Genomic DNA, 25,167 nt, shown 5'->3' on the forward strand with positions numbered 1-25,167 from the left:
TAAATGAAACACGGTAATGTTAGAGGGCTACAAGAAAAGCCAAAGGAATTCTATCCTCAGAGGATTTTAATTAGCTGTAGCAAATTTTAGGATTATTTATCAAACTTTATATATCACACTGGATCCCAAAAGCAAGGCAATGACCCAAAGTTGGTTAGATTCATCGACTGGGTAGCATTAATATTGTAACGCATTTCATGGTGATTGTTCGCATAGCTGTTGAGACACAGTATTTCAGTGTGGACCAATGTGGTGGACTGACTGACAGGACAGACAGACAGTTGACCATTCTTCAAACTTATAGACAGACAACCAACTGGACTGATCAGGATTCATCTCTATGTTTTCCACGGGATATTCTCTTGCTTCGTCCCCTCACCATCACTGCATCAGACTGGTCTTTGAGCACGGCAGTTTATTTGCTCTGCGTTTGCTCCTGCTCGGTCTCTCTCCACCTTACACATATTCTGTCTCTGACAAATCCTTCAATCTCCATCATTCTCCCTCCTCTTCCTTACCCCCCCTTTTTTCTTCCGTTCCCTCTCACTGTGATAAGATAGACTACTGTTCGGCTGGTGCCTCGACCTGCTGAATTTCAAATAGGCCCCTTCGAAAAAACCCTGAGCCACGGTCTCCACTCTCTGCTCTACCAGAATATTAACTAGTCCTGCAGCAGTGCCAAACAGCGCTGCTGCCCCAAGCCCACCAATGCTTTGCAGATCGGTTTGCTGCATTAAAGAAATTGAATACAGCGATGGTGGGTGGGTCATCGCTCTCTGATCACTTTGTGAAGACCCTCAGTGGCAACACATAACCTTCTGATTGTGGGGCCATAGTTAAAGACAACCAGAAGGCTGAGAGCAGAGGACTGTAAATATAAACCTTAACAGTAAAGAAATGTTGTGTTACTTTAAAATAATTGTCATTAGTCTGCTACAAGCAACAAACACTCACATAAGACTCGCAGTACCTGACTAACGGAAGCTGCTTTCAGACACGCACTGAGGTCCTGGACATTTCCCTGAACTTTTTCCGGAGGAGTTGTACGCGAGGATGCATATGTTTGCAATAGGTTGGCTCAGGAAATCTTTCAGAACTTTTTCTGCCAGCCCCCAGGTAAACATTTTCAGAAAATGTCGGCGTGAGCCCATGTGGGAATACAGCAGGAAAATCTCTGCAAGATCATGATGAGCGAGTGGGAGCGCCACCAAGGCGCCACCCCTCACCTGAATGTTCTGGATATATTCCTGCCGTTGTGACCCGAACAATCTACTGCTGTGTTCTTCACTTGTGAACGGCAAACTCCGAAAAATGTCTTGGACTATAATTTTTTCAGAGTTCATGTCTGAAAACAGCAAATTATAGACAAGGAGTACAGTGTCATGGAGTAGAGCTGCTCCTCACAATGAGGCAGAAGTAGCTCTTCAAAATAAGTTGACCCAAATGTTTGTGACCCTACGGAAAAGTTGATCTGTTGTAATTGTCTCTATGGATGATACAGAAAGATGTTTAAACATATATTTACACCCTCTGCTAAAATGATTTGTAAGTAAGTAGTTTATTAAAAATATAAGAATATAAAAGTTGGTGTTTACGTCATTATGGTTATGTTCATGATTATCAAATACTTGCTGGTTTCAACCATAAACTGTATATTAAAAACAGAGGAAGTCACTGGGTCCAGAAAACAAAGCCAAGCGGAAGTGCCTGAGGCCTGTATTCTCTGGAATCACCAGCTGAGGGCGACTCCACTGGTTTCAAACAGATGTCAGTTTTTAATAGAAGTCTATGAGAAATTAACTCTACTCCTCACTTGATTTATAACGACAGTAAACATTTTCCTCACGAGTTTATGGCCTCAATCGCAAGTTTAGAACTTTCTCCACTATAGCATGATCTTCATTTGTAAAGTGTGGTCTCATTTCGAGTCAAGTAGACGATAAAGCACAGTGGAGCGTGGATACACCGTGACTGACAGCAGGTTGTGGGAGGTCGCCATGGACAAGCACTCCTACGTCTGGTTCCCAAAAAAAAGAAGGCGCTGGTCAAAATGCTTAACTCAAGGCTTCAAAACAGCAGTTCTCAAACCAATGGGTGACATCACGGTTTCAACCTCCCAAACATCACCGGTGTGGTTACTACTGCTAAACTTTTGTTTTATCCCAGTCCTTATGAAAGTAACAGTTGTAGCTATATTTATTTCATAATTATAACCGTTCCATAGGAATGTGACATGTTACTACAGAGAGAGAGAGAATATGAAGTGACTGGTGAAGTAACTCAATGAGTCAAGTCCAGGATGGAGTCTTACCTTGCTCAGCCAGGTCTCGAATGCCGGGCCCTCAGTTGTCAGGAATAAATCTGTGACAGGGACGACAGAGAGACAATTCATTAAGTGATACATTGATTCATTTGGCAATTATAATCCAACACAGAGCAGGGATAATTCAGCTCTCATGAAGCAATGCTGACGATTAGCTTAAGAGCTCCTGTATTCTTAATGATGTCAAAAAATGGTTTTGATTAAAAAATTGTGATTTAATGGTTGACAAAATATTTGGCAATCAGTATCGCTGATAATAAGATGAGGCGAGAACTGCCATTATAATAACCAGTCCAGACTACATCATGCATTACACTCGTATGGCTTAGCTTAGGTCGAAAAAAAGAAAGAAAGAAGAAAACATAACGGTGGAAACTTCAAACATTTCAAACCTAGGATAGTGACAGACAGGCAAGACTTTGATTCATATATTCTGAGCCTTCACTGTAACTCTGGAACTGACAGGTGGTGATTGTTCAATATGGAGTAAAGGTGGGATTCCTGAAGGCAATAAAGATGAAGTGACTTCTTAAGGCAGTAGAAGAAAAAGAGGTGAAGAGCGGGGAAAAGCAGAGTTGGGGGATATCCCACGGAGAGCAACAGTGTTTCACTTGGCTTTCTGGAGGCTTTGCCCCCTGGTAATGCCTGTAGCTCACCGAATCCCGCAACCTGCGCTTGTGCTCATATTCCTTGCTCTTGAAGTCAAGGCTGCGGGCTGCACATCTAATGTGGTTTCTGTGGGCCTCTGTGAGAGAACGTTTACGTTTCATCACCGTGTTCTCTGGACTGCGGTTCTGCCCGAGAAATTGGACATGAAATAAATATTGGCATTGATCTGCCTTAAGGGCCCTACTATATACTCCACTTGTTGCCGTGCTCTGCATGGGAAGATACAAATGAGATTGAAATGGGGGGGGGGAGAAACGTTAGAATAAGAATAAATAATATCAGTGTGTGTAATGATACATGCTACCGAGGAAATCCTGTAAAATCTTCATGTTACTACACCCAACTACTGCTGCTGAGCAATATTGAAGAAGGACGACATTTTCTCATTTTCTTACAACCCCCATCACTACAGCAACCCACTACCCCACCCCCCACACTCAAATACAAAGTCAAACCACTTTTAAGATGAAGTTTTGAACTTTTAATCTTTGAAACTTTGTGGACTTGCAGACATGTCGCCCACACAGACGTTTAACAGATGCAAAGAAGGTAACAAATGCACGCATAGATTATGCAAATGTGTGTGCGCGCACACACACACACACACTGATGTAATTTGCACACTGTGTATATATGTGTTGCTGCGTGTGTTTGGAGCTGCACCGGGTGGCGTGTTGATGAGCTCGGGTAATCAGCCAATCAGGCCTCATAGACAGAATCCAGTCGTGATTGGCTGATTAGGAGTGATGGCGGAGTGTCAGTGAGAGAGGCATGGGGCAGACGGAAGAGACGCACGGAGATCTTCATCTTGTAAACACTTAACATTCTCGCTGGGGGGGAACTTCCTCTCTTCGCTCCTCGTCTCACCACTTGCCTCAACTTCTACTTTTTACCCAAGTTCGCCTTCTGACAAACTCTTTCCTCAACTAATTTCTTTTCTTTTTTTTAGGCATCACACTGAGGTTTTAAACTGATGATATCAAAGTGGAAAGTGCCCTTTAGCATCATATTAAACTTCAACCTGATCTCTGAGACGGGGTGTATTTTCAAGTGTCAAGGGGAAAATGCACAGAAAAGCCAAGATCCATTTGGTAAACTAAGCAATAAGGTAGTTTAAACATGATTCTTCTGGCGTTAGTCTCTCAAGTGCACTGTCCTTGTCCACGCTCCCCTCCTTTCCTCAAGGTTCCTCAAAGGAAGTATTCTACACAGTCTCATAAAGAGCTAGCTAGCAATATAAACCTAACTATTGCCACCAACACTCAATTAAATGCAGTTTTACTGTTTCGGGGACTTTAACTGGGCCGCCACGGGCCTTTTAGGGCCCCTGTCAAGTTAAAAGCGATCTTATAAAGTGCAACACCCAGAGCAGAGAGGAACAGAAACAAATGGATACTAAGTGAAAGTCATTTGTGTAATTAAGCAGTTTATTTTTATGGCCATGCTTTAATTTTACTTTCTAATAAGTGTACTCACCTCACAGAGCACACTAGTACACTAATATATATATACCATTAATCTTTCCAGTTCTTATAGACACATTCAGCCATCCCAAAAATAAACATGGATGAATATTAAACTATCTTTTGTTGGATGTTTGTATCTCCAGGACAATTTACTGATACCTTAGGTTATGATATTATCGCAGTCAATTATTTCAACTTGTTACAAATATTTATTCAGTTAGTTAAGTTAGGCCTGTCACAATAACTAAATTTTGTTGCACGATATATTGTCCCAGAAATTATTGCGATAACGATATTTTCGTCATTTAAAGACCATTTTTTGATACTGAATCATGTGAGCTCGCAGTTTAGGTCTATTGGTCGTTGCACGTTCAAGTCCTACACGATTTGTGTTACTGCTGAATAGAAATGTTATCAAAAGTTTAAACCTGATAACAGCTATTTGAAGACATGGTGCCTTTTAGAAAAATGCAATGAAATCCATATTTTCTGACATTTTATAGACCAATAAAGTAATTGATTACGACGAGAAACAGATGTCATGTCAACAAACACGCATGTGGACACAATAGCTGTTATTGAGGTCAATAAAAATGATTGACTTCATATTCATGTATCGTACGATAAGTTGATAATGTAATTATCGTGACAGGCCTAAGTTAAGTGAGTGGCTTTGACCGTTGCCGAAAGACTTGGCAACTGAAGGAAACTTGTCAGGTGTCTACAAAGCAAAAAGTCTTTGGGGGAGTGCCGCTGTGGGATTGGATGAACAGCCCGCCTGCACAGCAGTCGGGCATGGCCCCAATTAAAGGGAAACTCCAGTGATTTGACACAAAGTCTGTTTACAGGTCTTAGAGAGTGCTACTGCATATGTGGAAGTGTGTGAAGCTTTTCTGCGGCCCCAGAGGGAGCTGTGTGAAGCCTGACACACTGTCTCAAGCGTTGCCGGGTCGGTTATGGTTGGAGATTACAAGTGTGAAAAGGAAAAAAACAAAACAATCTGGGGATCTGGAGTCAGACACTGCTCCTCATCTTTGCTCAAAGTTCAAGGTTACATTAGCTGCGACTAGCACGACACAGCTAAACATCCGACTGAACCATCTTGAGGTCAAGCTGCATTGTGGGTGATGTAGGTGAAGGGTTTTGAAAGGGATGAGAATACTTGGAAAAAAAACACAATATCGATTTCACTGTTTTCTTTTTTTTTTTTCAACAAACATGATTCTGACAGTGTTATAGTACAATGCTAAATTGCTGGAGTAACCTTTTAAGACTTTCAGCCAACTACTGCAGGCAAGGTCTTATTAATACATCTGGAGAGGTGCGAAGGTATCACTGAAGTAACTGTATGTTACAGAAGGGGAAAAAAATAACTGGACTGTAAGACGAACCCAGGTCATCCATTCCAAAAGTGGATTTTATACTCCTACTCTATGCACACTCACAATCCCCCTGCTGAAACAGAAAGCTACATCGATCACCACTTTCCCATTCCTGCAACAAAACGACAGCAATGTTAGACGATGACAGAACGGCCAGCAAGTCAGGAAGACTGCAGAAGTGAAGGTAACACAGAGAAGACTTGTGTCATAAGGTGACTGTGAGGTCACACGGAAACATCAAGCAGGCACCGTGGCTATCCTGGTAACATAACAAGCCACAAGTAATCCCGTTAGACCTGTACGATTGCCGCCGACCAACATGACAATCAAAGCCAGCTAATCCCATAAAGCCATGGCTCTGTAGAAAAAGACGATCAGGAAACGAAGCTGTAATGTTGCAGACTGCCAAGAAAGTGGCCTAAAATCTAAGGCTTCACGAGGCGTGATTATTTCTTCCAAAATATATTCTTTTAAAATCATTAAATTTGCATAATTTAAGGGCTCGATCCACACTGCCATCATGACAAAAAAGCTGCTTCCAGACAGCTGCTACAATTTTTTTCAGCAACAGCTGCCCAATTGCAGCTTGATTTCTTTGGCAACCTAAGTGCAGTGATTTGCAGCTCACAGCACGAGTGTTCTGGGTTTGATTCCCAGTTCAGCTGGTATCTTTCTTTGTGCAGTCTGCATGTCCTTGCGCCTGGGTGGGTTTCCTCCGGTTACTTCCTCCCAACGTCCAAAGGCATTCGGGTTGGTTTGATAGGCAACTCTAAATGAAGTACTCTCCATCCATACCAACACATCTTAAAATGCATATCGCATGACCATTGATGCACATGCTGGTAGGGAGCCGATTGTCCATTTGCTTTGTTCAATTCATCATTGAATAGAAGGAGAAGGGATTTCACTTATTGGACCGACAACGCAGTGGAACTGTTACTGCCCGGAAGTGTTAGCAATACTTTGCATTCACCGTTAAGTCGAGTCATGGCGGACCAAATATGGACGCCAAGGCAGGTGACTGCGTTCAACCAAAACTGAGCCAGAACTGTTTCCAAAGTTCTCCATTTTAGGGGCTTGAAAAAGCTGTGGTAGTTATGACTGGTGTAACCTGGCTTTCCCCCAGTGTCAGCTGGGATTGCCAAGCTAATGACTGGTTGGCTAAAAGGATTTGGACTCCTCCCTATACATGTATCTCTGGGTTGCTCTAATCTGTGCATATACATTAGAAAACCTGTCAACACTGTGTCCTGAGTCTATTTGCTCTCTAACTTGCAGTTGAGCTTTTTATTTACAACGTTGTATAATTGGAGGTAACTGCTTTCCACAGTCACTTGGTGATGTTTATGTTGCTGCTTAGTGTAATTCCACAGAATTGCAGAAGATTTTAAAAACACGCGTGTGAGCCTGAGAATACAGAACTGGTGGACGTCTATATCTCCAGCGTGTGCTACTTTTGTGCAGCTATTGCATTTGTTCTAGCTGCTCTGTCACACATCGATTCTATTCATCACCTTTAAGTTAACAACTAGTACTCTACAGACAAACCTAAACCTAAAACGATCCTGCGACATCGCCACTCGGGCCCCCTGCATTGCAAGTGCATGCACACATTAAAAGCATAAGCAAATAGCGCTGTCATACTCCACCATTAGGGAAAGATGCATCCATAATTGAGGTATTTAAATGTGTTTGTGTGTGGGAGGGTGGGGTTGCATAACAGCAACAGGGATTCAGAGCTCTAAGTGGTATGTCATGTCGCCGGATAATTAAAGACATGCTAACTGTGAAGGCTGGAGCAGCAGCTACACCAGGCATCGGGGGGGGGGGGGGACGACACGCAAAAGGGAGACCGAGAGAAAGAAAGCGACTGATACCAGATGCTAGGGCCATCCCGTTTTCAAGGTGCATCTGAATACACAACACGGGCTTACAAAACAAAACACTACAAAGCCGAAGCATGCTAAACCTTTAATTGCAAGAGAGGCAATCTATAATCACTTGATTATTTCTTTTGCGTTGCTCCGTTCGGACACAGTCTCTCTCTCAGATTTCTCGCTTTTGTTAAATTGCCTGTTCCCCAACAATGACACTTCAGAAAAGGCACACAGTCACACCCACGTGAACGAGGAGCAGCCTCGAACCCCCACACACTGTACGACTGATTTCAGCACATTATTGAAATATTTCTGTGTGCATCTGCATGTGAATTACTTTGTCATCGGAGCGCGATCCAGACAATCATCTTCAATCAGCCAGTCCTTTCACACTAAGACAATAATTGCAAGTGTGACTGTTGCTAATAACAGGGTGTGAAGAGCAACAGATGCCACAGCTCAAGTATGTTTAAACAAATAGCACAACATGGGAAACTGCAGCACAGCGTCTCTGTGCTGTTTCTACTGGGACACAGGAGCTTGAACCTGGAAGGTTGTTTCTTTCAAATGGCAACATACTGCTCTGATGTGTCATCAAATATCACCTCATTTACAATTCATAGATAAGTTATCAATCCTTTCTGACGTTAATTGTGAGCAATGTTTTCTGACAGTGGGCTATTGTTGTAGCCTAAATTAAGAGACACTTTCAGAAGCCTCATCATGACAACAGCTGATGAGGGAACATTTCACCTTCAGTCTAGATGGTGAAACCCGCTTTTAACTAAATGACGGTCAAACTCCCGCTGCACGTTCGAACTAAGCCGCGTTTGAACCCACACATAAATGGTGCAACAAGCTGCTCATTTGCTTTGAGGTTTTAACATTCTACCAGCACCAGTTGCACAGGGGTAAATTACATTTTTCTCCTTGTACCGTGTGCGACTAAAGTCCATTTCAAACAATTCTTGGGAGATAACTTGGGGTGAGCACACGGGAGAGACATGACAGAGAGACGGAGATTCCTGAAGAAATAAAGGGGGGAAATATACTCGTCGGGGTGCTCTCCGTCAAGAGTCAACCCTTTTTCAGTCACCTCACCTCATGGGACAGGAGTCAACTCTATGGCCTCCCTATCCAGTCGGGGGGGGGGGAAATAAAATTAAAAATTATTGCTGCAAGCATGCGATGTCTGTTTGGTATCATTAGAGTGGAATGCGAGCTGGACACGCAATAGATTTGTCTATCGCACTCCCTAATTAAAAAAGTGAGTTAATCCAAGTTAATACTAAGGTTTAGACTGCTTAAGAGAAGAGAAGAGAAGAGGAGAGAAGGCAGGACAAGAGTAGAGAAGCGTGGGGAGATGAGCGGTCCTTGAGTTATTCATAGCCTCTCCATCAGATTTGTTAAGGGGATTGGAAGCAATTTAAAGGCCTCTGCTGACTGTTTGACTGGAGCAGCATTATGTCTCTCTATTCCATTATGTTGAGCCGCAGTGTGGGGATAAAGACCAGGCTTCCTATTAGCCTCTGTATAAACAGATAGGGTGATGCTAGGCGGGTGCTAAGCCTCGGCGGAGTAGGAGAACTCTGACATTGAGGAGAATAGACAGCAGCAGGCGAGAGCCCCTACTATCTATGCTTGCTTTGTCTCACTATCACTTTCCTCCTATCTTTGTCTCCATGCAAACACTGACCCCCCTTATCTACGGCGCTCTGTAGCCCGGGACAGTAGCATCATTGCCGCGGATGAAGAGCGTTGTGACTCATGAGCTCAGAAAGCTGAGGAGAGTCACCGCCAGAATTTCTGTGCCAGAATTCAGCAGTGGAATCTGACAGATAGACTCGTATACAAAATTTGCATCAGTAAGATTTGACAGCACAGGTGAAAACCGGGCCTATATCTTCAAATATGCTCCGTCGACAGGCACTCAGCTCCTGCGATTTACATCATCCATCCTGATGAGGTAAGGAAACAGATTATCAAAGAGGCAATATGGAGTAGTTTACCATTGCCAATGTGACTTAATTTAACTTCATTCCTCTACTCCCCAAGTGGTTTCGAGTGATGGAAAGCACCGCCAGTAAACTCTTGTTCTTACTTTTGCTGAAGTTACTATGGTAACCAGGTAGCCCCAGTGCTCACACACACACACACACTGTCTTCTGCACTGTTGAAACCGCGAGCCTCATTGGTGTTCACTAAAATGAGTAGTCATATTATTCTGCCAGACTGTGTTTTTGAGCTTCTAAATAGCAGCTTATTAAAAGAGCCGGTGAGCTTTTATGAAGGTGCCAGTGCTCATTTTGGCCTCATTTTACCATATTGCTTTTGATTAGCCTGATGGAAGCCAGCAGCAGCAAGTGATAGTATCCAACATTCTGAGATGACCCGGCGCTCTCTGCCTCTGATTGGCTATTGTTTGTTGTTTGGTTACAGTTATGGTCAGATGGTTGGATGGGCTTCGACCAAAAAGTTTCGGTCTCAGAGAGCCGATCAGAGGGGATAAGTGAGAAGTGGGGATGGGTCTTCACACAGTAGCAGTGTTTTAATTGAGGGACATCATTGTTCGGAGGTTGCATTTGAAGACTGACTTGGCGGGTGTTAATTTTGGATAATTTTCAGGAGGAAATAACTGATGAGGTAGATTTAGAAAGACAATACAATATTAAAAAAAAACTTTTTAACCTCCCCACACTCCTTGATTTCCCTTCTACGTACTCCTCTCTCACACACTTATCAGGTCACTGTTCACTGTTTCCAAATTCTATAAAAAGAAATCTGAGGGTAACTACATTGGTAAAAGCAGCAGCAGCAGCAGCAACATTACACCCCCATCCTTGTACCTGTAAAAGCCCTTGCAGCAGCAGTAGCCGTGGTCTATCCAGGCTGAAGTGCAGAGTAGATCTGACAGCCAGCACCATGGCTGCAGCATTAACGTCCGATATGCTGTGTGTGATTGTGCATGTGCACTGTCACTTCACTCATCATCACCCCTCCCCAAGCCGTTAGGGTCGTGTGCATTCGGTGGTAGGACAACATGAAGTGAATTTTTTTTTGCACAGAGGACAAAGAAAGCAACAGAAATAAGGAAAAGAGAGACATAGTGATGAAGTGAAAGAAAAAAGAGAAACGGGAAAGAGACAGAGCTGAAACTCTCTTTTCTTCATCTCATCTCCTCTAATGCCCCTGAGCAGGTTATTTGTTAGCCTGTTACTCAGCAAACAGGCTGTGACTCCTGTCCCCCGTTGGCTGTCAGAGAGACACGCACGCAAATGCACAAACGCTCACACGTGCAGACACACAGTTGCGGGCTCTATCCCCTCGGGGTTGCTGGGGAGATGGGCTCAAGGAAGGCTGCCGTGCCGACTGATCTCATTGCTCTGTTTGTGGGGGGTTAGGGGACAAATGTCCACTTTGTGTGTGTACTTAAGCCCTTGTGTGTAAGTGGCGTTCGAATGAGTCTGACCATCACACGGCAAAGGGAGAAGGATGAAATCACAAAATATTCGCGCTTGCACTTGTATTTTTTTTCTCCGCGTTCGTGTGTCTCGTGTATAGTTGTCCACAGTCCTGCCATAAGCCATCCTGCAGCCTATCAGTCAACTCCTCTGTGTTTGTCTGTTGGCATCGATTTGCTCCCTCCGTCTCTAACCCTCGGACTGATCCATGCCTCAGTTGGGCGGCGAGAGGGCCTTTGGCATTCTGAAGGAAATGTCACAGCCGTCACAAGTGAAACAGATACTTCGCCTCCAACAGACATTGGGGCTCGACGCACTCACAGCGACGAGGGAGCAGAGAGGCGCAAGGCAATAAGGTTGGTGTGGAAAATATGCAGACCTTCAAGTCCAATCTATTGATATGATGCTGCCTGTTTCAATGCTAGGGAAAAGTAAACTAAAAAACTGCTACAGGACGAACATGCATTCACAGACAGACTCTAGTCCTCTGTTAATCCAAACAAGCCAAGCTAAATCCTTAAAAAGTACTTCAGGTGATCACACCACTCGATACCCAAAAGATTTTGACGTCAATATTTCAAACAAACGCATATTTTAAAATAATCTTTTTGCCAAAACTTTCTATTAAACAAAATATTTTCTTCAATATTACTAAACAGTTGCTGCGTCATATCATCAGTCATATTTGGCTCCCGTTAGCGCTACATGCAGCAGAGTCAGACTCGGTCCAATATAAGAATTTCCAAAGTCATAGGCATGGGAGCACTTCAAATTATCACAAAACAAATGGGTGGTTTGTACGCTGCGCAAATTTTCTCTGGCATACCACAACAGGACATGTGCTACACTTGGACACCTGAGGAGAAAGCACGCGGCCACCAGTCTGGACGATGGGCTGCCAGCATCGTTAAAACCACCACTATTATGGGAAAGTTCTCTTTCTGTAGCTACTGAATACAATCATAAAGCTACAGTATAAGGTTGTGTACCTGCTACCTTAGAATTTCTACTAAATAATTGTTCGTATAAAATGCTTAGCCTGGAATCTGGACTTATGCTTAAGTGACTTACGTTCATTTTTTTCAATTTTTTTTTGAAGGAAGAGTTCACATTTAGATTAATCAACTAATCTGTAAAATAGTTGACGGATTAATCAATAGTTGTTAGGGACAGTCCTGGAGGTTTGACCTGCTCCAGCAGTTGGAATTATAGTCAGTAATGTCCTTTCCCAGAAAACTGTTAGACTTGTCAGACAGGCTTCCAGCATGCTTTAGATATTGTTCAGCTATTTAAAAGCTTGGATGAATACACAGACAATGCTACCATGCTTTTCTACTCTTCAAGTGGCACTTGAGAACAACCTTTCACAGTCTGGTGACTGAGTATAATGTCGGCGAAAAAATATTATTTCGACACCACTTTGCAAAACTGTTGCAAAGTACTTCTGAGGACAAATAAAAATTTATATGTCACAACTAAATAACAAAATGCAGTAAGGGGCCAAATGTCTGAGACGGAAGAAATGTTTTCGAGCTCAACAGAATGTATAAGATAGGCAACAGGGATACATGGAATGTATTTCGTGAGTGTGTTGAGGTGCAGCATACAAACAGGAGAATGCACCATAACCTTGTATAACAGCATGACAGCCAGAAGTCCCCCTGCAGCCTCGGGAAGAAAAAAAAAAAATATTGCCTGCAGGTCCCTTGTACCAGGTCCCTATACAGACCTCCACATGAAACTATGTTTGATGTTAGGAGTTAAAATATGATACTGATTGGGTGAGGCTGGGGTGTCCAGGAAGGTCATCCCCCAGCTGCGGAGCAAAGGAAGCAAAAGCTCGCTCACCTTTAACCTTTCACAATGACGCGGGAATAGCTCGGAGGTGTTAGCCTGAAGACCTCAGGCTCCAAAAGCTCACAAGGAATAAAGAGAGAGGGAGAAATAACTGGACAACAGTCCGTGCGAGGCCTACAGATTCAGAGTGAAGGATTTAATAGCACCTAGCAGTGGAGTTGCATACTGCAACCAAATTAACACCCCCAGCCTTACCAAGCCCTTCCAAGCGCGAAGGACATCGTACAGTGACCTTTGGGCAACGCAAAATTGCGAAAAGCCCTCCCTAGAGGCCAGCGGGTGGTTTGTGTGAATGGGCTTAAAAACCTGGCAGTGTAACGGACTCCATGGAAGAGGACTCGCTCTCCATGTAGATGTAGAGCCATCATTCTCAGATAACAAAAACACAGAAGTCCAAGTTTCAGGTGATGATACACTCATTAAATTGTGATTCTTAATACTATATTAATTTTCTGTCTATATTTCCCTAAATCCTACAGACTAGACCTTTAAGGGTAATGAGTAAAAACTTTAAAGAGTTACAACATGAAGACAACCAATGACAAGATGGTTACTATCCAATATGATCTTAATTACAGTATCATTCTGGAAGAGTCACGGGTCCAGTTAGAGAGGCCATTACAGCAGTGACAGCAGTATTAAATTAAGGCATCTATAATACGTGTATTATTGAACATTATTATTGATTATATTTTTTTTCAACTTTTCCCTCAGAAGCTTTTGTAGGTTTCTCAAAATTGATAGCAACGTGCACAATGTCAGAGTGTCCCCTCTCAAAGGTGTGGGACATAAGGGAAGTGAGCGGGCTGGAGCCAAATCTCCACTGGCCACCTCCACTGATATGTGGCCCTGTCCCTCCGCTAGCAAGGAACCAGTGGACTGTGAAACGAGCTTTTCTAAACTTGCCCAAAGCCCACAGAGACGATTTACTGTAGTGTCGAAAGAAGGAGCAGAATAAAAGGAACAACAGTCGGCGTCGCATGCACTCCACTCGTTACTGCAGTGAAATATGACGTTTTCAGTTAAAATGTCTGCTGGGGTTGAGAGATTCTCCTCAAACATGCTTTTTCTCTTTCAGTGATTTATTTTCCCCTTTCCCCTTTTGTCATAGCACTTTTAATAAAGAAGGAATGCTGTCCATCACTGTCATGGCAACCTCACTGGTTTATATGAACAGTCATACACAGTCAATACCACAACCACACACACAAACACAAAGCTGCAATAGTGCATACTACTGCTTACACAATGATGTAAGCTCATACATGCAACTGATACTCACATTAACACGTACAGGAACATCAATAACGCACGCACGCACGCGCGCGCGCGCACACACACACACACACACACACACACACACACACACACACACACACACACACACACACACACACACACACACACACACACACACACACACACACACACACACACACACACACACACACACACACACACACACACACACACACACACACACACACACACACACACACACACACACACACACACACACACAGCAGTATCCAGGCCAGGAACAGAGTGGAAAGCTCTGCACAATAAATCTGTCTCTGAGCCGATAGATAGCCCTACTCCACACTGAGTGACTTCCACACTGATCTATCAGAACGACTCATTCGCAAACATGGCAAAACACAACATCAGAGAACAGAGCAATGCTATTCCCGGAAGAAATAATCTCCTAAAACCATTACAGGGAACAAACAATGTAGGTGCAGTATATGGGGAGGATTATGGCCAAACCCTCTCAAACACACAAACCTTCTATTCTATTTTGCTCAGTTTCTTCACATGTTGACATGTAAACAGAACCTGCTTATGAAACCACCGTAACAAGAATAGGAAAACTGTGTGTGTGTGTGTGTGTGTGTGTGTGCGTGCGTGTGTGTGCGTGTGTGTGTGTGTGTGTGTGTTACATGCAACATCAAGAGTATGCCAACATCAACAGCGACATGAATTGTATTAGCACCGAGTACAATGTATTGTAGATGACAGGCACAGTACATGAAAAGAAAAAGAAAAAATGGCATGTGCTGGTGTTTCTTGGTATTCCACACAGAGAATCCATGTGACCACACCATCAAAGGCTGAAATCCAACCAGGAACATTAACTACTTACACTGTTTCATTCATCAAATATTAGGTCGGCCATAGTAAAGACAAACAGTGCCATAACAAGACTTTGAGGCTACTGGTGAGTACTGAGTTAAGTATAGCAGTGACCGGAGATACAGTAAATGCTCCTGTTTAAAATATAGATATATTATTTACCTTAATTTAATCTTTCAGTGTGCCAAGATCTATGAATGAGTAATTCTCTGGCAATCATGTTTGTCTGTGCCAAACCTGGAGCACAGTAAATGTTCTAGATGTCGAGATATTTGACCGGCTATTTTAAACCTACTTGTGGGTATCAGAGAATATCGGTGTCAATTTTCATGGCAATCCACTTAATATATTTCACAAAAAATACCAAAAATGTCAATGTCATGCTGCCATCAGAGGAAAAACACCAGGGGATCATTGAAGTCAGTGGGCTTCATCCTGTAGGCTCCATGAATTTACAGAATTTAATGAATCCAATAGTTGTTGACGCATTTGTGTCTGGATGGAGGACTGAGAGCCCGACCAACCAACCATGATAATCAGAGTCAATCTGTTGGCCTGTCTAGAAACACATTTTTTAATAAAAAGTCAGCATGCAGGCATGGTGTCACTGACAAAATATCATAAACCACTCTCTTTTTTCAAGAATATCTCAGTATAGGTTGTCGTAAATTACACAAATTATTTATAACAATATTTACAACTTCCCTTTGTACAAGTCCATGGTATTTTCTTTCTTTAAGGAAAGGGAACTTATTTTGGGAAAGGACATGGGGAGATGGTATAACTGCAGGCTACAGTCACAGTGCTGCGGTCACAGAGAGAAAATGCTCTGCCTCATTTATTCCCGTTATTCATTTATCTGCAAAAACACCCGTGCTCACCAAAATAAACACAGTGTCGCTTTTGCCCGTTTGACACTGCGCCAACTTTCCTGGAGGCGGAGATGTTACAAAAGAACCACACCTCAAAGGGCTGGCGCATCACACCAGGCGCTCCTAACACCCCTGTGAGCTCACTCCAAATCTCGACAAAATGGGGAAATTAGAATGTAAGGAAAAGAGGCGAACACAACTGAAGTATTAATGAAGACGTAGGCTACTTGTGGCTGCAGATGCCGAGGCTTTAGCACTGGAAAATGATCTTCTCTACTTTGGAATGTGTACACTGAACAGACAGTTGTTTAGATATTTGAAAAAAAGGCCCAATTAATTTTGTTTTGGCCTTCTATCCAACCTTTCCCAGCTTTTTCCCTCCACGGTAAACTGAGCATTCTAATTCCTCACCCAAGTGTTTAGATTTGTGAGGATGGGGAAACTTTCCAAAAAACACTGGCCCATTACCCATTATACCCATTATGCTCATATTCAGGTTTATACTTTTAATTTGGGTGACCACTTGAAAAGTTTTACACACTCTAATGTTCAGAAAAGGCATCAGTGTTCTCATACTGCCCATTCCCGCAGCTCCTCTTTTCACCCTCTGTCTTAAGTGCTGAGATTTATTTTAGGCCCCCCTCTCGATAAACCTCAGTCTGCTCTGATTGGACAGCTGGCCCAGTCTGTTGTGATTGGTCAACCGATTTCAAAATGTGTAGGAAATGTCACGCCCCTTCACCAGAGAAGTGGAGATTTTCAGATCGCAGGCGTGGTTACCCCCAAAAGAGTGCAACTGTGACATCAGAGTGGGAGAGAAATCTGAACCAGTTGTTCAGAGCCAGACTGTAGGGTTTAGCCAGCTCACAAAAAAACAACAGGGTGGTCTTTTTCACAGTTTGTGGGCCGGCAGGCTCCACAGATACACACATTTATGTGCAAAAACACTGAAAAAGTGATTTTTCTTGTGTCACCTTTAAAGTTGAGTTTTGCGGCAATGAGTCAGGCTGCCTGACATGTATGAGCTCCCTTTGCACTGTTGGAGGAAAGGACCAGAAAACAATTATGTAAACGCACGTTTACCTACAGTCCAGAATCAAGGAGTAAAACATTATTATTATTATTTAATAATAATGTAGATGTTATTAATGTTTCCATTACTTTTAGACAAAATGTTTGCAATATCATTCCTCGCTGGGAGAATGCCTAGTGTCCTGATTACCAAAAAGGCTTTTATGAACGCCTCACTCCATCCAAATGTTAACTTAATCCCTGTGTAACCATTTCTTCTTCTCAGCCATCCCCTGCTCACTGTTCTCTTCCCTCCACCACCACAGCATTATTAGTCAGACAATCATCAAGCCACTTCCACACTGAGCTAATGTAATTGGATGCTGCACACAGCATTACCATATCCGTTGCCTAGCAATGGATCCTTATGCCAATATTGCTGTCTTTGTGGATGCTCTGCCCAAAATGGCATCTATAATTACTTTGCAATTACTACCATCTTTTCCCTAAAACAAGTTCTTGTCGTGCTTCACATAGCTCCCCAAATATCTGCGCTCTTTCTGAACTGCACCCTTGGGTAACTGTGATCCTGCAGATCAGATACTGACACTAATACTGCTGAATAGTCCCAGTCCCATTATTGATCATTTAATGGAGGACATCTCCGTGTGGTCACTTAGCTTCGACAATGACAGATATTTGAATGAACCTGCTCACATCAGCCATCTTTTCTATAAAAACTGAACCCCTGGCTGTCCTGCAAAAGCTGCCCAGCTAATTAGTTGTCACTGTGTCGAAAAGTAACCTGAACCGAGCAATTACATCTTCAAAGCCGTTCCAATGCTTAATGATGTCTTTGCTTTTGTTGTGAAAAGACGGGATAGAAATATATTGTACATACAGGTATTTTCAAGGCAACACTGCTTCTAGGTGCTATCTATAACCAGGCTGAGGACCGAAAGATTGAAGTCATGGTTTATAAATAAAAATCACAGTGGATCTGTGATTTTTGTCATATTCGCCCAAAAGTCGCTTAAATGTATGTGACATTTCTTCCACTCTTTTCTCCTGCCTTTCCTCTCACTCTTGACTCCTGACACTGGGAGTATTTTTGACTCGGGGATCAAAAGTCATAAAAATAACTCCCTGGAGGAGACCTGAAATCCCTCGATGTGTGAGGACAGACACAAAATGACTTGGAAACAAAACAGCGTTTACCACGGGGCTGTCACGAATGCGCCACAGTTAGAGACACTGGCTTGGAGAAGGATGATAGTAACAAAGGAGATTACGAGCATTATGCAGTGCTTCGCTGCCAGGTTGGTTGGCTGGAGAGTCCCATAAGCGGACTAAAGGAGGCCTTTCGCAGCGGCCAGGAAATAATTCGACTTTCTTTCATTGGACGCATTGTGAGGTCGTCGAGCACACTATCAACGGACTGCTCACAGAAATGACACTGGACTTAGATTGGAGTTGTGACACGGCCCTGAAACCGCTCTCACTGTATTTCTGTACCGGCAGAGAACACTTACTAAGGGCTTCTCAACATATACTGTAAACCTTGCTTAAAATGATGGGAGTTAAAGCCTCCCGCTTAAGAATTACCCTGTGGTCTTATATAATTTGTCTTGCTATCATGAGTGTTCATGTATTTTTACGTGTTACACAATTATAACTACGGTGTGATTTGTGAAAAAAAACGGGGCGGAGGCGGGGGGGACTCTATCATGTTTCACGGGGTGGCCTAGGCCTCTGCATGGGAGACGGGCGCTCTATTAAGGGAGTTAAACGTTGTGAGTGCTGGCATTAGCCGCTGGCATGTCTCTTAACGTGTCCGCGAGTGAAGTCCACAGACACGGACACACAAATATCTGTGCTTGGTGACATTCTGAAATAGCCGTGCAGCGATCAAGGCCGATGGAACCAGGATCATGAGGTAAATCATCTATTGTCTCATGAACGCGAGCGCTGACAGTGGGTGGTCCATTTCGATATTTATCGTTCTATCGCACTATAGACTGTTGATGTTACAGCACTTTACTAGTTTAAAAAGTTCTACTTTAGGTAGTTTGTATGACCTATTGGTGAAGTAGCAGTGATCACTTTGATGGAGGGATTAAAAAGAGTTCATCAGAGGTGGGGATATGTAGACCAGAAGAGGGGGAAATCCCAGGCATAACCCCGGGAAAATCGCGCCTTGATTATAACCGTATTCATTTGGCTGTGGTGAAACATGACTCTTTCAAAAACATCAATGGCAGTTGATAGGTCCTACCATCATGAGCGTCCAACTTGAATTCATCTTCAACTGGCTAACCAGCAGCAGCCAGATTGTCTTCAAAACTCACTCTTTCCCCGGATGAGCCACACTCTGATGCTACAGCCGGTACCGCTTAGAGGAGCAGGTGGTCACAGCAGACAGTGAGCCGAGCTGTGCTGAAGACTCACCCAACGCCTTGCTCGCCCCCCTCCCTCCCTCCGTTCCTCTGCGATTTATCTTTCCATCCATCCTTTTCTTTCAGACCATTCATCCTCTGCCACTCAGCTTTATTTCTCCCTCACTTCCTGCCTACTTTGCTCTTCTCGCTCGCTCGCGCCCTCCCTCCCTCCATCTGCATGCCCCCACAGAAAGTGGCAGCCAAGTAGATTGACATCCACCAGATGCACAGTGGGTTGTTTTTTTGCGTTGTTCTTTTCTTTTCTTCTCACTGGCTTGTTCCTGTGGCACATTCACCCGCAGCAAACTGAACGTAGCCGAGCACATGTAAGAATTCAAAAGGACATAATCATTGCTGTTTTTAAATATATATACATATATATATATATATAGTTTGTGAGTCTTTAAATGAAAATCCATGTCACACACCAACTAAATGTTTCCAAAAGGTTGTTTCTGTCATTTTTTTGAAGAGATTGAATTTAAATAAAATTGGGTTGAGACGTCAAAATGGAAAGCTGAAATTGACTCGCGATAGGTCGAGTGTGTGTATCGGTGGGAGCTCGGTATGGCAATAACACTCCCTAATCACCACTGGGCTGACTCCAAATGACATCACCAGCGCAAGATGGCAGCTTCCTAATTTATACAATAAAGCAGGAGGAAGTTTGTGTGTGTGTGTGTGTGTGTGTGTGTGTGTGTGTGTGTGTGTGTGTAGAGGAAAGGAAGTCAGAAGTGATTTGCCACAGCAGAAACAAGCTGTGCAAAGCCTATCAAGAAGGTGAAAGGAGAGAGCGGACATGCAGACCATCGTTCTGCCTGAATGACTGAGTGATGAGCAGTACAAACCAGTGATGCCCAACACAGTCCAATCTGTTTCAAACAAACCCTGAACACAACCGAGATATTTTTTCTAAAGTCTGCCACAAAAAGTGCAAGTTTATTGACACTCTCCTAATCCCTACACAGATTAAATATGAATAAAAATCTGCTGTGGTTAAACTGTGACAGCCCTGGGAATAAAACCACATGGCACAAAAAGATACCTGCAGTGAGTATGACATGACTAAATCCTTTCTGAATACCTTGAACACAAGGATTAGTTTCCAGAGGGGGGAAAAAAAAAAGAATCCTCCCGTAAGTCTAAGTGACAGCGCTACACTTAGTGGGCAGGGCAGGATGGAGCTGCTGTAGAACAAGAACAGGGTGATTTCTCCATTCACTGGTGAAGAAAATGGCTATTCCTTTCTCTCTTAGTCAAGTTGAAAATTGGCAGCATCAAATGTGCGTTTTGGTCGCTTGTTTGGTTCCTGGAGTTTCTATGTCGGAGAAAACTTAAAGGAAGGCACTTCAGGAAGCAGCGTCGGTGAAGTTTACAGCATCAGAAAAGAAATGATTTCACAGAAAAACACCCAGATTTGATACAGGAAGCAGTCCCCGCAGATTTTATGTACACAGAAGATGTGTTTTTTAACCCGGAAAGAAGAAACACTCATCACGACAGTTTACAATAAGCATGTACTTGCTGCGACTAGTGACAGCTTGGGAAAATGCTTGAGGTAATAGAAAACGAAGAGAAACGTGGGTAGCCCTTGCAAATGAGCTGCTAATTATACACTAGTCCCATTAAATAAGAACAAAATTAACAAAAATAGTAATAATAATTTACTAAATTTCTTTTGGTGTTTTGGAAGTTCAATTCTCCATAGATTTATACTTATTTGCAAGATTTCCATCATCTAATAAACAGAGCTACAGTAAATGGCCAATTATCATATAAACATAACAAATGTTGTAAGTACGTGCCGTTGTACAGTATGTTAGGCTGGATGAGCAGGGGTTGTAAAAATCACGCATGGTAATTTTTAAGAAAACATTATAGAGGTCATTAGTGCAGTACACATTGATGATTGTCACAGACTGTGCTTTTGCTCCTCAGACGCACCTCCACGTCTTATGATTCAGGAGAGAATCGAGCAGCGAGTAGGTGTCACACTGCAAAGCCGGAGACGCACAAGGACGAGCAACAGACCGGGCAACAGACTGAGCAACAGACCGAGCAACAGACCGAGCAACAGACCGAGCAAACAAGATGCGCTCAGCTCTGGTGATCGGGTTGGGAGCCGGGAATTTTTTTTTGGTTTAGTGCCAATTTGTTTCCATTATTGTTCCCACAACTGAGCTGCACTTTGCACTTGCCAACTTAAGAATGTATATACATCATGATATTTCTCCTGGTATCTAACATCATAAAACCTTTGCAGAGATGTATATACCAAGGCTTTACAGATTATTTTAAAAGGTTGGTTGATGAGAAGCTTCAGATAAAAGGTCATTAAAATACTATAGTGTAAAAGAGTTTTGCAACTGGTATGGATTAGTTCACATACTGGGTCCCTTTGCATTGATGCCGCAAGGTTTGATGCATTTCTTTAGTTAATTTTAATTTAATTGCGATGTGTTATTACAGTATGTGTCCCTCCAGCCATTTCAAAACAAAGGGAAGTGCAGTACGTGTACAAACGGCTGACTGTCAAACTCAAATCAGGCTCAGAAGTGATACTGTAAAGCGGTATGATGTGAAAAAAGTGAATAGGTTATACAAGGCAGATCACCCTTGAGACTTCATGGTGAAAAAGCTTCAGAGAGGATTCATGAATGATCAAAAAATACCAAATGTGCCCAAGGCATGTCGTTCCATGGAGAGCATTGTGTAATTAATTGTGCAGAATCACACACTTTTTTTTGGCCTCCCAAGATGCTGACACCCAAAAGGATTTGTCATTTCAACGAAGGCTTTTCTTTGTTCCATTTTAGTTTTGATGTATGTCAGTCCAGGATGCAATTGTGTTTTGTACTTTGTTCCCCTTTGGAACACATTAATCACACCTATTGATCCATGGAGGGAAAAACTGAAAGTCCATTGTGCAGCAACAGGACGCAAAAAAAAGGAAAGTGGTCGGTCAATGCCACAGGAGACAATGTGCTGGCATTTAGTGAGGTCTGCTGGGAGGTAGAGCCGGCCAGATATATCGGTTGGCCGATAATATCGGCCGATATTAGCCTTCCACAGACATATCGGTATCGGCCTATATGTTTAGAGCCCGACCGATATTATCGGCCAACAGATATGAGCATTTAAATGTGCATTTATGTATACATTTTAAGTAAAATACACACACACACACACACACCGGCCGGTGTATCGGCATCGGGAATCTTGTTCTCCCTAATATCAATATCGGCCCTAAAAAATCCATATCTGTCGGTCTCTACTAGGAGGTATTCATGTTTGCACAATTTCCTGTGGCTGTAGTCTTTTACATATTCAGTGTAAGCAAATACCCCGCAAAATGCAGAAAACATGCAAAGACGTTAAACTTATAATTTGATAGAGTGGTGGGGAAGATGCCTTGTGTCTCAGTGGTTTAAACTTCTTTTCTCCATAGTCTTAAAGCAACTGGACACACGGTAACTTCCTCGTTTGTGACTAGTCAGTGAGCCCAGTCCCACAACATCCTCTCATGCGGCCTCATGCAAACAGTCCACCGCCCCACCAGGACAAATCCTGGTTAGCTCACACATAAAAGGTAGCACAACATTGTGCAAACAGTTCTCAGCTCTAGACTTGGTCATCAGTGTTATGAACAGACATTCTCTACAAATATAAATAAGCGTAAGCACTTGCCAAAGTGAGACCCTGGAAGACGTGAGCAGAGATTAGGTTCTTGACTAAATTAACAGAATAAAAACATAGCTTCTAAGCAGAACGAGAACAGAAGTTGACACCCACGCATCATACATGGTCTCTCCGGAGTATAATTGATGGCAGAGAACTTTAATCCCAGCCTTTACTGAATACTCACTTCATCAGCCTGTGGTCCTGATAAAGAAAACTGACAATGGAAGATATCGGGCCTTTCAGTGTAGTGAGAAATTTGCAGGGAGCAAAGCGAAGAGCTGGATTTGAAAACCTTAGCTGAGGAAATGTGTACAGAGATCAGGGAACGGTCTGCTCCAGGAAATTAAAGGACATCGTTCAAAATACTTATCGACACATTAAGCAGGATTCCTGTTTTTTCCCCACACTGTTTTGACAGTTACCTTTTTCATATATCTATAACAAAAAACATAACAAGAGAACGAGATATAAAAACATACCAGCGGTGAAGTCCTTGTTGAGGTCGATGAAAGCGTTTGAGTGAGGGATGCGCAATTTGACAGGTGAACTCAGTGCACTCTTCCACTTCTGATCCCTAAAGGTTAGGAAAAAAACATGAGGCAACAGCAGGATTTAAAGGCTGCACTCTTTAGAAAGTCTGAAAATAAAAAAATAAACTTAGGGAATTGTAAGTGACTTGAAGAAACACAGTACCTTTTGGTGAGATAGCAGACTTCAGTGTGTTCGGTGGTTCCGAAAATATCTGGGATCATGTCCCCGTTGTAACTGTGGGAGATTTTTTTTTAACAATGAAATTAAATCAACACACTTTTGTGAACAGAGCTGAAATTTTAATACTTATACTACATCCCTGCAAGAAATATGATGAGTTTTGGTTCACACTGACAGAGGTGTAGAGGTGTAGACCCACCTCCATGGCCATTAAAAGCCATAGTCAGCGGACACGACTGTACTATATTCATGATATCATTTTACTTTGATAACACAGGCGTACCTAGTCCATCGGAATCATCGGACAAGACATGCACATGTTTTTACATAACAACATTTCAAAATCATGTTTGATTGATTGGAAACATGGAGTTGTTGCGAAACCAAACGCGGCCAGCATTATGGGGCAAAATCTTTAAAACAAGAATGTGTGTGAACACCATTCAGATGGATACTTACTCCATAATAAGAGGTTGGTCGGTAAAAGTCTTGTTCAGCCTGAGCCAGCCCATATCTGCAGAGGAATAAACAGAGTGAACAGGCCCTGAGTAAAGCGTGGTCTGACAAAAACACACCATAGGAATCAAATCAGGCTCAGGAGTAAATATTCAAAACAATGTATCACTGTGCACAATGCACATCACATCGCAGTGTCATCATATTAAATTATGTAAAGTTGATTTCCTAGATGTCTAGTTTCATTGTTGTGCGATGATAACATACAGGCTCTTTTAGATTCAAGTGACCAAGTAAAGCTGGATTTACGCTTGACGCATCGTTCCGTCCGCACGGCCACAGCGACGTCATTTTGATGTCACCTCCCGTGGTGCACAGTGCACATATAGGCAGTTTCGCGAGGTCGTGCACCTCTCATATTTTGTAACTTGGCGCTCGTGGCACATCCAGCGCTTTGGCGATAGGGACGATTTGGAGGCAAAACTCGAACCGGTCCGCCTGTACAGGCACATATGATCTGTCAATGAGGCAGATATTCACAAATGGTAAAAACAGAGAATAATTCATGGCCCCGTTGAGATCTCTTCCACAACGTGAAGTTTAAAAGTGAAAGGTAGAGCCAGACAATGTTGTTCAGGGAGAAAGAGGGGAGGTTCTGTCATGGTTCAAAGGATAAACAGACGACCTTCTTCTTCCACGTTGCTTTTCTGAAAGCAAGTTTAAAAAGTTTAACCCATGCAACAGGTACCCAGCATAGACAGAACCAAGAAAGGGTGTGAATGGACTGTGACATTAAAAGCACTCTATATATAAGCACTGTATGAATGTGG

The 25,167-nt window shown here is 42.8% G+C and overlaps 1 protein-coding gene across 1 annotated transcript in view; it reads right to left on the minus strand.

The window, feature by feature from the left end:
- itfg1 (integrin alpha FG-GAP repeat containing 1) overlaps positions 1 to 25,167 on the minus strand; it is a gene marked incomplete at its 5' end in the record, with an annotated part of 128,326 nt that overhangs the window by 101,252 nt on the left and 1,907 nt on the right. Inside the window, 4 exons of the mRNA XM_035629507.2 lie at positions 2,312 to 2,361; positions 23,650 to 23,744; positions 23,864 to 23,935; positions 24,341 to 24,395. Coding sequence (XP_035485400.2) covers positions 2,312 to 2,361; positions 23,650 to 23,744; positions 23,864 to 23,935; positions 24,341 to 24,395 — 272 coding nt within the window. The remainder of the gene's footprint in view (positions 1 to 2,311; positions 2,362 to 23,649; positions 23,745 to 23,863; positions 23,936 to 24,340; positions 24,396 to 25,167) is intronic.

This window comes from Scophthalmus maximus, chromosome 4, assembly GCF_022379125.1.
Source record: "Scophthalmus maximus strain ysfricsl-2021 chromosome 4, ASM2237912v1, whole genome shotgun sequence".
Taxonomy (NCBI): Eukaryota; Metazoa; Chordata; class Actinopteri; order Pleuronectiformes; family Scophthalmidae; genus Scophthalmus; species Scophthalmus maximus.